Source organism: Oryzias melastigma, linkage group LG11 (assembly GCF_002922805.2).
Source record: "Oryzias melastigma strain HK-1 linkage group LG11, ASM292280v2, whole genome shotgun sequence".
Lineage (NCBI taxonomy): Eukaryota > Metazoa > Chordata > Actinopteri > Beloniformes > Adrianichthyidae > Oryzias > Oryzias melastigma.
In genome coordinates, this window is record NC_050522.1 from 4144668 (window position 1) to 4159902 (window position 15235).

At 41.0% G+C, this 15235-nt stretch overlaps 1 protein-coding gene across 3 annotated transcripts in view; it reads right to left on the minus strand.

Annotated features, from left to right (window-relative positions):
* Positions 1 to 12505, minus strand: part of khdrbs1b (KH domain containing, RNA binding, signal transduction associated 1b) — a 36916-nt gene extending 24411 nt beyond the window's left edge. For 2 of the 3 annotated variants that reach the window (XR_002921798.1, XR_002921797.1), the window contains exons 1-10: positions 12147 to 12505; positions 11156 to 11277; positions 9238 to 9354; positions 8946 to 9092; positions 6960 to 7084; positions 6603 to 6843; positions 6395 to 6462; positions 6133 to 6191; positions 5642 to 5834; positions 3570 to 3629 (exon numbers count right to left, since the gene is read on the minus strand). Coding sequence is in view for 1 of the 3 variants with exons in the window: in XM_024296202.2 (XP_024151970.1) it covers positions 5728 to 5834; positions 6133 to 6191; positions 6395 to 6462; positions 6603 to 6843; positions 6960 to 7084; positions 8946 to 9092; positions 9238 to 9354; positions 11156 to 11277; positions 12147 to 12240 (1080 nt within the window). In the remaining 2 variants the exon portion in view is untranslated. Of the gene's footprint in view, positions 1 to 3569; positions 3630 to 4575; positions 5835 to 6132; positions 6192 to 6394; positions 6463 to 6602; positions 6844 to 6959; positions 7085 to 8945; positions 9093 to 9237; positions 9355 to 11155; positions 11278 to 12146 lie in introns of those variants that run through there. The other variant, XM_024296202.2, reaches the window with a different exon arrangement.
* Positions 12506 to 15235: the final 2730 nt, after the last annotated feature.

Genomic DNA, 15235 nt, shown 5'->3' on the forward strand with positions numbered 1-15235 from the left:
AACCTAACCTTTCCTTCGGGTACGTGCAGCCAAGAAAGAAACCTCAGAACTGACTGCAGTCTTTACAAAACTACTTGTGAATACCGTTGTCACTTTTCATCTGGGCTAATGCTAGCTAGCATGAAAGACACGTCTGATTATCGCTGTCTTTATCTTTATGACCCGTTAGTTGTGTAAAGGTAATTTTCATTGTCAGGTAGAATCAGTCTGAGACATGATTCATGTCCTACGTCTCAACACAGGCGAGGTTGCCGTTAGCGCACGCTGCTATCGCTCCATGAAGAAGGCAGAAGCTCCTCATCATCAGCTGAGAGTACAATCAGTAATCCCAAAGTCACTTCAAAGTTTGTTTACACGTAAAAGGTTCTGTTGAACAGGTTTTAATGTTCTAACAGAGATACGTTTCATCCCCAGAAGTCACATGATCATACAGTACATGATAGCGTTTTGTGAGCAGGGGTGTTTGGTGTTTCAGAAAGACAAACTGTCTTTTTGGATGTCATTGTGTATACACATAATCATAAACTATCATACAATGTAAGAAATAACCACAATAAACCAATACCGGGGAAAGTACACAGAGATTTGCCAAGTCCACTCATAGAGTAAGTGGTCTTATTCGAAACCGGAAACACGTCACAGCTCCGTGTACAGAGTCCATTTAGACTTTTGTTATTTAGGCTGATTTGGAGTTTAGCTAATATTTCAGCTACATGCTAGCTGTTTTGGCTAATTTAGGCTTTTTTCAGTTTTTTGGGGCAATTTAGAGTTAAGCTAATAATTTAGCCATGTGCTAGCTGTTTTGGCTAAATTACACATTTTACCAGTTTTTAGGCTAATTTAGCATTTTGGTCATATTTTAGCTAGCTATGAGCTTCAACCATTCCAGCCATCAACTGCAGTGTTTTCAGCCATCAATTTCATTATCGCAGGTATTGCTATGTATCTAGTTTTTTTTTAAATGTTCTAGTATTATTTTTTCTATCAAGATTACCTTTATTATTTTTTTTAATTTGGCTACGTGTGGCTTTCTGGAACACAATAAATCGTTACATTTAGGCTGTGATTGTTACACTTTTTCTGTTAAACTACAAACCGACCCCGGCTCCACATCAAAGAGGAAAACAGTTATGTGGCCCTCAGAAGGAAAATTCTGGGGACCCCTGAACAAGAGGAGAAAAGGTCATTCCAGACAAATAATTCAAATCAACATTCTGCCTTACAGGCCACAACAACTTCAGACATCTCACTGACAAGTGCTGCCACCTTTTACATTGAATTAGTAAGAAACTAACAATCACAAACAGAATCACACCAAAACCAAGAAACATCTCAACTTATTTTCATTGGCTACACATTAAAAGAGCAGAGAAAGAAGACATTTCAGTTATTTAAGATGAGCCTTCATGCCACCTCAGGCTGAAGGCTTTTAAATCCTGAACACAACTGTTTGGTTTGAGTTTTTTTGTCCTTTCAAGTGTAAAAGTCCGGATCCAGCAGAGCCGGTGAACTGGGCTCTTTCAGAGAGTCAAGATACACATTTACTGCCGCCTTTGTAAAGCGGTAAGGACACACTAAAAATAGACATGCAAGCACATACATTTACATAAATATCATCGGGAAAGTCTTCTAAAAGATCTCTAAACACTAGTCCTGAGAGAAACCTCTTGATTTGTCAAAGTAATCACCACACTCGTAAAATCTTTGTGATAGAAATTATTTCATGGCGGATCGGCAATTGACAAACAAATAAATAAAACAGAACTGAGGAAAACATTAAAACTTCTGTGGCAGTGTGGGATTTTTTCTTTACAGTCCATTTTGCAGGAATAAATGTCTCTCACAGTCATAATCAAAATGACATGTCCTGTGGTACCACACAAAAGAACAAATGTCTCACAGTTCTACATGAGAGCAAAAATACCTCATAATCCTGCATCATACAATTCTTACAAAATGAATGTTCTGCGGTTCTTCACAAGACCAGAAATGTCTTATCATCTTGCATGAAAAAGAATAGTTTCACTGTTCTTTGTGAAAGAAAAATGTCTCACGATGAGATTATGACAGAAGAACAGTCTCACAGTCCTGTACAAAAAAGTCTCGCCGTTCTACACAAGACAGGAAATCTCTCACATCCTACATGAGAGGACAGGTCTCCCAGTCCTATAAGAAAGACCTGTCTCTTGTCTACAAGAGAGAACAAATGTCTTATGGTTTTACAGGAGAGAACAAATGCTTTATGGTTCTACATGAGAGCAAGTATCTTATAGATCTAAGTCAGAGAACAAATGTTTTATGGTTCATCATGAGAGAACAAATATCTTGTGGTCCTACACAGGAGAACAAATGTCTTATGGTACTACATGAGAGCAAGTATCTTATAGTCCTACGTGAAAGAACTAATGTTTTATTGTCCAACATGAGATAACATATATATATATATATATATATATATATAAAATCATAAATCAAATCAATGAAATATCCATGGTCCTTTATCTTATGGTCCTACACAAGAGAACAAATGTCATATGGTCTTACATGAGAACAAATGTATTTTGCTTCCATATGAGAACAAAAGATTTATGGTTTAACACGAGAAAAATGTTTCATGGACCTACAAGGGAGAACAAATCTTATGGTCCCACATGGAAGAACAAATGTCTTTTAGTCCCACATGAGAGAACAAATGTTTTATGGTTCATCATGAGAGAACAAATATCTTGTGGTCCTACACAGGAGAACAAAGGTCTTATGGTCTTACATGAGAACAAATGTCTTATGGTTCCACATGAGAGAACAAAAGATGTATAGTTCAACATGAGAAAACAAATATCTTTTGGTCCTATACAGGAGAACAAATGTCTAATGGTCTAAAATGAGAACAAATATATTATGGTTCTACGCAAGAGAACAAGTGTCCTATCGTTCAACATGAGAACATATCTTAGTGTTCTACGTGAGAGAACAAATAATTTATGGTTCAACATTAGAAAACAAATGTTTCATAGTCCTACATGAGAGAACAAATGTCTTATTGTCCTACATGAGAGAACAAATGTTTAATGTTTCATCATGAGAGAACAAAAGCTGTATGGTTCAACATGAAACAACATATATCTTGTGGTCCTACACTGGAGAACAAATGTCTTATGGTCTTACATGAGAACAAATGTCTTATGGTTCCACGAGAGAGAACAAACGACATATGGTTCAACATGAGAAAACAAATCTTTTGGTCCTACACAGGAGAACAAATGTCTTATGGTCTTACATGAGAACAAATGTCTTATGGTCTTACATGGTAATCCATGGTATCTTTTTAGCTCTATTAAGGCTCTTGGATTTGTGAAATGGGTGGGTTGATGCTTGGGATGCATAAATGATAGATTTAGACCATGTGGGGCTATGTGATAGGAAATGTACAGTATTTCTTCTGTAAAACCATTTGTTTTTCAAACTGAAAGGCTGAAGACTCGATTTGCTTTAGCAGAAAATATAAGTGTATCCGTTTTCTGAGTTGTAAAATCTACTCTAAAGTGGACAATACACAGCAGAGAACCAACCTGAGGGTCTCAGGGTCTTCAGCGGTCGTGCTGCAGGCGCTGGGTAACCCACAGCTGTACCTGAAGGGAGAACAAAGCCCAAGTCAACACCTTGTCTAAAAACAGCGGCAGAAACTTCAGACACATCATGCAAATGTCTACCAGAGACAATATGCTCATGCAACTCAGACTCTGTTTTTGTTGATCTATTTAGTTTTACTGTACAAGCAGAAGTGTTTAAGTATTACAGTAAGCAACTTTTACACTGCAAATAAAAAGCAACAGCAGCTCAACTGCAAAGATGTTGACATAGATTTGGCTCTGTTCTTTTTAGCAGGAGTTGCATTATCAACCTGTCATATTTTGTTGGAACACCAAACAGTTATTTTGATCCATGAAATAAATTACAGGATAATGTTGGAAGTTACGTTTTCTTTCTTTTGAGTCTTTTTGTTGCCATGACTGTCAAAGTGATTTTAAAAAGTGTTGAGATTTACCAATAAGTTTATGTCAAAGTATAAACACACTAAGAAATTAAACATTTAGGGTTAGATTACCTTAACAGTAGCGTTCTCTAGGTTATAACCATCCTCTCCATTGCACTGCCATTACTCTGTACTAAAGTGGCCATCGCGCCAGCGTCATTCACGACAACAAGGCCTAGAGCTGAATGGTGGTTTGGATTCGGTTAATTTTCAAAGCAATTCTCATTGACGATTACGACCACAGGTAAGAGGATTGAAAAAGTCTTATACATACCCAGGCATTCAATGCTTTAGAACTCTATACACATTAGGAAGCTATCCAGGTTATTTTAGAGGTCTTACCTCTGGGTCCTTTTTAAAAGTATAGAAAGAGAGAGAGAGAATAAGTTGTGCTCTTTTTATAATCAATCAAGACATCATTTAGTACGGTTAAAGCCTTCAGTACATTCATTTAGATTTAAAAAGGAAACCACCTACATTTGAAGCTGGTTTAGAAAAAGGCCATTTCAGAGTTTTACCAGGAAGGAAACAAATAAAGCAAGTTAAGTTTCATAAAAAAACAAACTAAGCTTTATTGACAAACTGCTGCAAAACATCTTTTGGACAGATTTAGTAACCTATTTAGGCAAGCTTACACATGTAGCATAATGCATTTTATGGAGAGGGTACAGATACTAGGAGAATAAGTACAGTTAGGATGTTTTAAAATATGTACAAGAGTTCGGATTGAGCTGCAGGATCCCTTCTCTGTAGTAAGAGAAGACCCATGTGGAGATTTTTGTCCCAATCCTTCTTTATGTTCTTAATGCATGCAGTTTATATAGAATCAAATCACAGAATGAAGACCTGAAGTGGTTTAAGTGGAACAGGAGGCCATGTTCGGACCAGATTCTCATTAACAAACACTTTTCTGAGTCTTAACATGTCAAACAAACGGAGGATATGAGGACAGTCCATCTCAACAGTGTCTATTAGGGCTATATTTCAAAACTCGGAGTTCAATGTCAAATATGGCTGCCTGCATTGGAATGGAAAAGGTTTTAGAGCTATTTAAAAACAAGATTAACAAGAATGATTCCATAGCTTTAACATTATCTTAATTTAGGACTTCTTTTGATGTTTTTCCAGTTTTTGCTTTTTTTTAAATATGAAATAATTGGAAGTTTTAATGATATTTTATTGGCTATATTAACTGAATTTTGAAATGTAGCCTAAATGGGAATCTGCAACTGACTCTCAACAGATTCTTTGTATTTAAAACAGTTTAACTAAAATGCTTAAGACAGATGAGCTACTAATTCATCTAGAAATCCAAAAACAGTTTTAAGTAACAATCATCAATGCAAAAAAACAAAACAAAAAAAAGCCAGGGGGGGGTATACAGCAAAGCAACATTTAAAATGGGTGAAGAAAAAATGAAAGAGGCAGCTTTGTCTGACCCATCTCAAAGTTGTTTGGATGGGCAGCTGGTTGGTCAGGTGTAAGGTGGTGGTGGGGTGGGGCTGTTGTCAAATCTCAAAAACGAGTTCCGATTTTCAAGTTCCAAATTTGCTCTCTTTTATAAAGTCCATTGTAGGAAAGAAAACAAAAAACAAAACGGACAATTACTTTTGTCGGGCTTCTTAAAGCGAGAGCTGCCGCAGTAGACACACGGCTATCAGGACCGCGCTAAGAGGGGGAGGGGCGGGTCCGCTTCAGTACTGACGGTACGGATGCTCCCGGTACGAAGTCTTGGCTCCTCTAGAAGTGGGAGGGGCCTTTCCTCCAGTCGTCCGCTGGGTGCCGTTCCAGTCGTCTTGACCTGAGCGCGGCACAATAGGAAAGAAATCACTAAAAACTTTCCACGTCACAGTCCGGATACGAGACAAACTGCAGTTACGGATGGGGAAGTATTCAACCATTTACACAATTAACGCAACTCCAACTAATTCTGAAACCTCAGAATCACAGTTAAAACACTACTGGGAATGTTTTTTAAATGAAAAAAAAATGGTCATAGGGGGACTTTAATGCATAAATGACTGAAGAACATAAAACTAAAGCTAAAGTTCTGGCCCTAAAGGGTTAACTTTGCAGAGAGAAGAAACAACCCGACTCACCGTAGGAGTCATACGACTGTGTAGCATCTCCATGTCCGTAGTCGTAGTATTCTGGTTCTCTGTGGTCAACAACAAAATAAAGAAGAAAACTTTATTCTGAAATAATACTGTAAGAATTGAGGCATAAATAGCTCAGAAAACTCCTCCTGATAACTTGCAAAACATTAAATGAGTGTTGCACTTCTGCTGCAGACAGAATCTAGAAAAACTCAAAAGCAAGCTATCTAAAAGAGGCGGTAAAAGGTCACGGACGGGCACTTACGCCTGCGGCTGGCTGTAATAGTTGTCGTACGACTCGTAGCCCGACTCTGTGTAGCTGTCTTCGTATCCCTGCAGGAGAGAAACCGTGAACGTGGTCCTCGAGAAAGTCTTTCAAGCATTCTTATCACTTCTCTCTAACAGCTAAAGAACTCCTTCAGACTCCTGAAACATTACTCTAAATCTTGCTGAGTGAAAGAATCTGTACGAACATAATCATCGTAGCTCTCAGCTGCTGCGTTGGAGGCGTGCTGAAGGCCAGGGGGTGCTCCCATTCTCTGGGGGGGTCCTCCAGCTGGGGGTCTGGCACGTGGAGCCACACTTCCCCTAACGGACGCAGCAGCGGGTCCCCCCCTGCCAGCCGGGGCGCCCCTGACTGTGCCACCTCTGGCTGGGCCGCCTCGAGTCACACCCCCCCTCGCTGCAGACCCACGAGGAGGCATGCCCCTCCCCCTGGAGGAAGTGTAAATACATAGACCAGGATTAAAGCTCTGCGAGGGGAAAACTAAACTCCAAAAGAAGATGTTCATCAGATTAAAGTGATGAAAACAAAACGGATACCCCCCCACCTGTGGACTGAAGGAGGGACTCCGCGGCCCCTGCCCGCCATCCCACCCCGGCCCCGGGGCTCCTGCCCTCCGTTAAGGTAGCTCATCTCCATGAACTGCTCCTGGCAGATGTCATCCATCATGTCCTGCACGGACAAATGCAGAGATGAGAGAAAAGCAAAGAGAAAAGTGAGAATCCTGCAGAAACACCCCCCCTCCTGTAAGGACTGGAGTGACTCAGTGTTAAGGAGGAGGGGGTGTGGGAGGCTGGAGGGCTTCCATCCACACTCTCTGCCTGCCTCAGCCTCTCCATCATGCACAAAATGTAAATCTCATCTCCCTACACTTCCTGCCGAGACGCTTCCTTCATCTGCTGAAACGGAGCTGCCCGTCTGAGCAGCACAATTCCTGAAACACAATCCAGACTCCTCCTTCTGGGAGCAATAGCAGGAGCTCTGCTGTGTGACCCAATCGATTCCTCTTCATACATCAGCCCCAGCGTGGAATGGTGACAGGCCTCTAAAGATGGTGAAAAGGATGAGGAGTGTTCAGCGGGATGAGCGGCGCAGACACACGTGTTGATTTGTGTGTCTGCAGGACTGCTGTGCAGCTGCACCCAAACTGTGCCGCATCCTCCACATTTCTGCACATCTTCAATCTTCACGGTGACCACTGTGAGGTCTAAACATATAACTCACGTGTTAAAGCCGCGGGGGCCGGATCCGGCCCTCTGGGTAATTCTATCCGGCCCTCCAGATCATTTTATCTTATTGTTATTAATGACCTGATGTTATCTCGTGCTCATTTTTGACTTGTATAATTTTCACAAAGTATAGTTTTATGTAGAGTAAAATATTGAAAGTTATTTAAGGTTCAAGTTGATTTATTCTGGAATAATATTCCTGTCTTTTAATTATTCATAATTATGTTAAAAAGTTGCAGTTTTAAAGCATTCTGTTAGCTTTTAGGACTATTTTGACATTTACTTAAAAAAATTGGGCTATTTTGGAGTTCAGCTCATATTTCAGCTACATGCTAGCTGTTTTGGTCAATTGAGGCTTTTTTCAATTCTGTAGGCTATTTTGAATTTTAGCTATTTTTTAAGTTACATTCCAGCGGTTTTGGCTATTTTTTTGTTTGTTTTTAGGTTGTTTTGGAGTTAAGCTAATATTTTAGCTACATGCTAGCTGTTTTGGCTGATTTAAGTTTTTTTTTTCTAAGGCTAATTTGGCCTTTAGCTAATGTTTTAGCTGTCTATCAGCTTCAGCGTTTTCAGCTATCAGCACTAGAATCTTCAGCGGACAAATTCAGCTTACAGCATTCACACTAGCATTACCACAGATAATGTCATATATATAGTTCATAATTATGTTAAAAATTTACGGATTTAAATTTTTAAAAATGTAGTCTTCAAGAGTGTTCAATAAATGTTTATCCTGTTCAGCCCGCGACCTAAAGTGTGTTTTGGATTTTGGCCCCTTGTGCGACTGAGTTTGACACTCCTGATGTAACTTCACACAGGAGTTGTTACTTCCTACAGTGAGAGAAACTGCTGCTCCGTGTGGGTAAAGACGGGCCGAGCAGATGCCTCACAGATTACAGACGCCTTTACTGGGACAGAGTTTCACACATCACAGCTGGAGCTTTACCCTCTGATCCCCATGAGACCGTGCACTGCACCCTGCACGCTCATTTACACCACACAGACCATGATGAACCTTCCACACCTCTGCTCCACAACATCAGCAGAGAGCCAATTAGCAGGTAAATATGAGTGAATCTTTGTCCAGCAGCTGGAAGACCCAAAGCTGCTTTCTTTCACCCCCAGAGAGACTAGGACTAGAAAGACATGTACAGATTCCTTGAACCCAAAGTTTTCTTTGCAATGACTCCCTGCTAAATCTAAAGATTGAATTCCTCCTGAAAGGATTTTAAAAATGTTCATTTATAGAAATGAGCTAGTCTCATGAACACCAATGCTAATCAGTAGTTGCAATGGTGACTTACTGGAAACAGGAACTTCTTGACCTCCTCCATGGCGTGCGCCATGCGTAGGTAAGCATCGGGCACGGGGGCGAACACCTCGATGAAGACGTGCAGCTCCATGGACAGGTGGGCATACTTGGGCTCACCGCCTTTCCTCAGTTCCTCCTCCTGAAGGGAACACATGAAGATGCACCACCATGGAGAACACCAGTGGATAGCAGGTTCCAGCTGGATTCACTGCCCCCACCCCCAGCTGCAGGCCAGATGTGCCCCTGCTTCAGGACCCCTCCTCACAGCTGTGTCGGTGCAGTACCTTAGCCTTGTCTCTCATGGATCCTTTGCCCAGCACAGAGATCTTGGCTCCGGTCTCCTCCTGCAGGCGTTTGATGGTGTTCCCCTGAGGTCCCAGAATCTTGCCCACAAAATTAAACTGAGAAAAAAAAACAGAGTTAAGCTAGCCTGCAGGTCTAGGTTAAACCGGAGGAGCAGTGGTTACAGTCAGCACACTTCAGCGGTGGGCAGATTCACCAAAGTCGAGGTGAGCTGCAGACGGAGGTGATGCCATCTGATTCTACTCTACAAGTTTAACCAGCGACCATGACGGTTTATTCCAAAAATCTATGAAGAGGTTTCACTCATCAAAAGGTAAATAACTCAATCTCATAACAGAAATCTGACAAATTTAAATTAATGGAAGTATTCAACCATTTGTCTTCAGCAGCAGTTTGGTTCCATTCACACTGCACTTTTAAGGGAGGACAACTCTACAGCTACATATAAAAAATATTCTTAACTACTACACACTAGGGCTGCCACAAACGATTACTTTAATAATCAACTAATCACCGATTAGTCGACCAATCGCATCATGGGAAAAGTGGATGTAAGAAAATACATCTGGGCCATCATTAGCTTTAAACTAAAAGTAAAGACAATTAAGATGAGTTAAGTTTATTAAACTCTGCAGCCTCTGTCCTTCATTAGTATCTGGCATTAAAACAAGATTAGATCAAATGAGGTCAGAATCTGAAACAAGGAACTATTTTTCACAAAAGATAAACTTTTGGTCCCAGTGACTCAAATTAATGCTGGGCCATATGGAAAAATTTAATCACGATATCAATTATTTTATATCACGATATAAAACAATAAAGTATATTTTCAGTTGTTGAAAAAATCTCGTTGGTTTCACTTTAAAAACTGGAAGCTTCACTGACACTTTACTTTGAAGATTTGTTTACTTCCTGTGACAGTAGCACTGCTCATTTTTAGTTCATAAATAAAATACAACATTATTCTGTATTTCAGAGCAACAAATATTTTATTACATGATCATTTATTTAACTCTACTAAATTTATAGATTGTAAACCAGCAATTTGGACGTCGTGAATAGTCATACTTGGATTTTCTGGAGCAGATTGCTAGAATCCGAGTGCTCAGATACTCGTTACAGTCATGTTCTATAGCTTGGTTTATTTCTTATTTTTGTAATCTCATATGTTCATCTACGTGGACTTTCCTTTAGTGACAGGTTTGTTGTGTTAGCATCGGTGCAGAAACAGCTTCCTAGCATAGTTTACATATTGCAGTTTTCTGCTCATCGTTGGACGTCTTGAATCCAAAAACAATAGAAGAGAAATGGCACAATAGCACTAACTCAAGAATAACAAAAGTTTATTTTTTGGTGCAGAGTACTCACAACTTTGTTTAACTTTACTAAACTCTGATTCCATATAATATAAAGTATCGACTATTAAATTAGTCGTTGACTCAAAGAACTGTGAGGTTAGACTAAGATGCATTTCGAACATCCCCATCCATCAGTATGGGTTTATATCCAACACCTTTAAGGGAAATTATGTTCTACGTTTGCTCCAATTTGTCACTTCTGGTTCCAGCTGGGTGTGCATCCCTGTTAGAGCAGCTTTGTGCTGGGGTTAGAAGTCCTCTGAACTGAAAAGCGCCCTGGAGCTAAAGCTTCAGTCATTTGCAAGTAGAAGACGTGAATTACACTGATATACGTTGTAATGGTAGTAAAATGAACATGCTCTGCGATATCTTAAAGCATGTCATTATCAGCTTTAATTATAGCCCAGAGGCTTTAAGATTACAGTTGAGTGGGGTAATTTGACTCTCAAGTAACCCCTGGCTGTGTGTAAAAGAAACACAGCAGCAGGATTAAACCAAATCAAGAGGACAAAAGGGAAAAGACGCGTGGAAGAAGCCTCACCTTCGGGTACTGCTTGACGGGGATGAGCACTCGCTCCTTCAGCTTGATGTTCTTTGTTGTGAAAAGGTCCAGATAGGTTTCTGACTCCTTTTTAGTCTCGCCTTTCTGGATTCTATCAATTTCTGGAAGAGAAGAGGGGTTCTGGAGTCAAATTGGAGATCCAAACACAGTCACGGGTAAAATCCTGAACTCATTTTAAGATGCAAAATGTACACTTTTTATTTCAATGTCATTTTCAACAAGAAACTGCTGTAAACAAGAACAACAAGCAATAATACTACCAAAAATGTATCATTTTAGTCAGAATAAACCCAGCAGATTTAAAAGTAGATAGTGAAGATGTTACAATATTTTTTTTCTCTCATGGTTCTAAAAACTACCAAGAACACCAAGCGTGAAAACCCTGCAACAACTTCAAATACTGTCCTGAACTTCTACTCCTCATCCTCTTCCTGCACAGCAGGTGATGGTAAACACCTGTGCGCTCTCCCAGGTCCCGTCAGGTCACCTACAGCCAGGTCCACAGCCGCACGTGCGGGACCCGCAGCACACCAGCACGCGCCGTTTTCCTCCTCGGCAAAAGCACGACTCAGCCCGGGACCCTGTATCGCCGTTTTCAGGACGACGCCAAAAGTCGTGGGATACAAATTCTGGCAGGAATACATATTTTGGCATAACACCTGTCTCCGGTTTCGGTCTACCCGCTGGACGCCGAGAAAGAACGACTTTGTCCGGAAATCGAGACTGATTTCAAACTCAGCAAAAGGCGACGGTTAGGACACGCCGCAGCCGCGTGAGCGCACGCGGACATTTTAGTATAAACCCTATAAAAAAATAACAATAATATATTTTTTTTAAGGCGCCAATCTTTGACATTAATGTGAGACTTGAACGGTGTCGGACATGTTTCTTTTTGTTGGGGAGCCGCGGTCCCGTCCGCAGCCGTGAAGCGGCTGCTCGAAGGGGTTTCCAGCACAAAAACCCGCCTTACCTGCGTTCAAAAGTTTCATAGCGTGAGTGAACGACACGTCCAGGCTGTCCTTCTCCGCCAGAAGCTCGGGCAGATATTTATCGTCGTTCTCCATCTTGAGTTTCGGGAGCGGGAATCGATGCAACAAGACGAGCGTGGAAAAAACTCCGAGAACGACAGGAAAAGTAGTCCGGTTCAGAAAGAGCGGCGCGCGGCGTGTCCTCTGAGCAAATGCTGCTTCGCATGTGGATCCCGGACGGCTTCTGCGTCGGACGGGTTCTCCTCGGTTCCGCTGACCCGGCTCTGCGCTGCGACGGCTGGAAATGGGAGAACAAAAGTGGGGAGAGGCGAGAGAGGCAGCGATACGAATCTGAAAGGCGGAAGTGAGCTCACAGGCCCCGCCCACTCCCGTCAGACTGAAATTTGAACCCATTTAACGGTTGGAACCGCGACAAGACGTCGTTTTTAGGGTCGTAAGTTCATTATATTTTTATTTTTAGGAGTTCCTGTTTGTTGGATGGTCAGTGCACTATTATAAATTACTTTTTAAATTATCTCAAATGTTTTTGTGGTCAATAAACTTAAAAGTTGCTACAATTAATAAAGATGAAAATAACTGCATTTTGGGTGAACTAACAGGCTTTCAATAAAGACAAATATATTTTTTTGTTAACTTTACCCCACATTAAGACTAAAAAACAGCAATAATATTACTCAGTGTTTCAATTAATCAATTGGGCTTTGAAATGTGAAATAAACTGAAGACCAGCCATAGAAAAACATGTTATTTTTAATACAGAAAACTCAGATTTAATAAAGAAGTTTGACCTAAAATTCCCTTGTAACTTTTTTTTTTTAATTGGGGGCCACCTAAAGACAGATGATTGTGTTTGATTGTGTTTTGCGTCGTCCTGTACTTCCGTCCTTTTCTTCTATATGGTCTAAAAGCTGCTGTTGACAGTCTGAGGTTAGATGATCTTCCATCTGTGCTCAATCAATAATTGTGAAACTAGGCTGTCCTGTTTTTATTTGAGGCTCTCTACTGCCCCTTACTGGTCTCCCTGGCAATGGCACAGGCGCTCAAATTGGCTCCTTGGGCCTCTTTTAGTCTCATTATTCGCCTCCTTCTCGCACGTTTATTGATTCAGAAATGCTCATGTGAAAGGAGCAGTGAGTAGCATGTCTGGAAGACACATTTCAAGAATTGATTTCTCCCACTCATGTGGTGGTAATGAACCTCCTATGTCATTTGGTGCTGCACACGGGGTTAGAGGTTAGAGCGAGAGTGTGCATACTAATCAAAAAAAGACAATTTCTTGTGCTGGGTATTTACCATAACCTATGTCATACATTATGTACAGGCAGATGCTCTTTGAACAAACAACAAAAACTGCAGGCCATTTGTCACTCTGCCGGCGGAGTAAAAACTATTACAATCGACCGCAGGTTTATCCAGGCATGCATCTACTCGAAACAAATGAAGGCAAAAAGAGTGTGCTGTAAACACTCATGGGCGACCAAAGATCCACTCTAAACATCAACGCTCAGCTTGATCTATCTCTGACCATTACAGCATTATTAGTGTGGGGGTTGCAAGGTTGTTCTGACTCCTCGTGTCATTGACAATCGCTTGTGAGTGGAATTTCAATTGGCTCATAAATGGAAGACTTACCTCTCTTGACAGGTGGAGAAGTTCCAATCCGATGGCCTGTGTGCTTGCCTTCTGCTCGTCTGGGTTTCTACTGTCCCCTGACACACAGGGCCACAGTCTGGGGGTAAACAGGGGCAGATGGAAGGTGGTAAACATTGAGCTTGGACTTATGTAAGCTGTCACTTTTCCAGGTCTTGACCACTTTGCCTCCTAATAATAAAAAATGGTGACAACTAAGTCCTCTTCCACTTTTACTTTCTAAAGGAGCAGAGGAACATCAAATAATCATTTGTATTGAGACTGGAAAAGCCCTTTGGACCATACCAGTAGGAACCTAGAGCATTAAGACCGTATTCAGACTGCTTTCAGCCAGAGATTGTGGTTTTGAGCCAAAGCTTGTTAACAAAACCACACAACTAAAGATCACTTCAGTCATTGGCCAGGGATTACAAGGGTAGGGAAAACCAACAAGAGAAAGAATAATGGAAGTCCTCTGCTTTATAATCCTTGATGGGATAGTTCACTTATTGAAACTTCTTATTTCGCTGATCAATTCTGAACATCTGTATCAATGTCACTTGCAGCCCTTGTTACTGCTACTTTGATACAAGTACAAGGCTGTTACTGAAAAGACATTGGCAAAGAAAGCAGGCCGGTAAGTGTAAATGACATTTAGATTGTCAGGAGAAGAGTGTGAGAAGCAATGTGTATCACGTTAAAAGTTGTTTTAGTGCTCTTTGTGCTGTTTCCAGCTAAAGTTGTTCCGCCCCGAGCACGAAACTTGTTCTGACTGAAGAATCTCAGAGCAAAACTGGAGCTCAGTTCGATTGAAAATGAACTCATACCACCTCAAAGGATGGGTCCAAGAGCTGTTCCCAGTCCTGGACCAGGGTGCGCTTGGGTGTATTCAGACTTAAAATTTGTTCTGGATTATCGGGGGAAACTAATTCTGGTTTACATTAAGCAAACCAAATGTGTCCAGTCTGAATACACCCTAAGAGAGAGTGAACTCCACTTCAAATGAAACAGGTTAAACTATGTTGATCTTTATGAAATGGGACATCCGCAGGTTTGCAAATTCCAATAAATCCAGACTTTCTCAGCCACCATGGGGTGGAAATTAATTTCAGTCACGGTAATTTCAGTCATGACCCAGAGCTCATGACCATAGGTGAGTATTGGAACAAAGATCATGTGGATCACAAATTGGTAAACACATGCTGCTTGTTTGGCCAGAACACTGTTCAGCACCAATCTAACTTCAGGATATCCTTAATCTGGACATGGACTTTTAAAACGGGTGCAAGACTCAGAGAGAACTCCTTCTGCCAGTGGACTGTTAATGTGTTAACGTTTTCACCAGAAGAGCTAAGGAAAATATTTAGATAGTGGAGAACCAGGGGATCACTTAAGAGAAAGTCAGCATCCTGACTCAGCCTGGTAAGAGGTAAAAAATGGA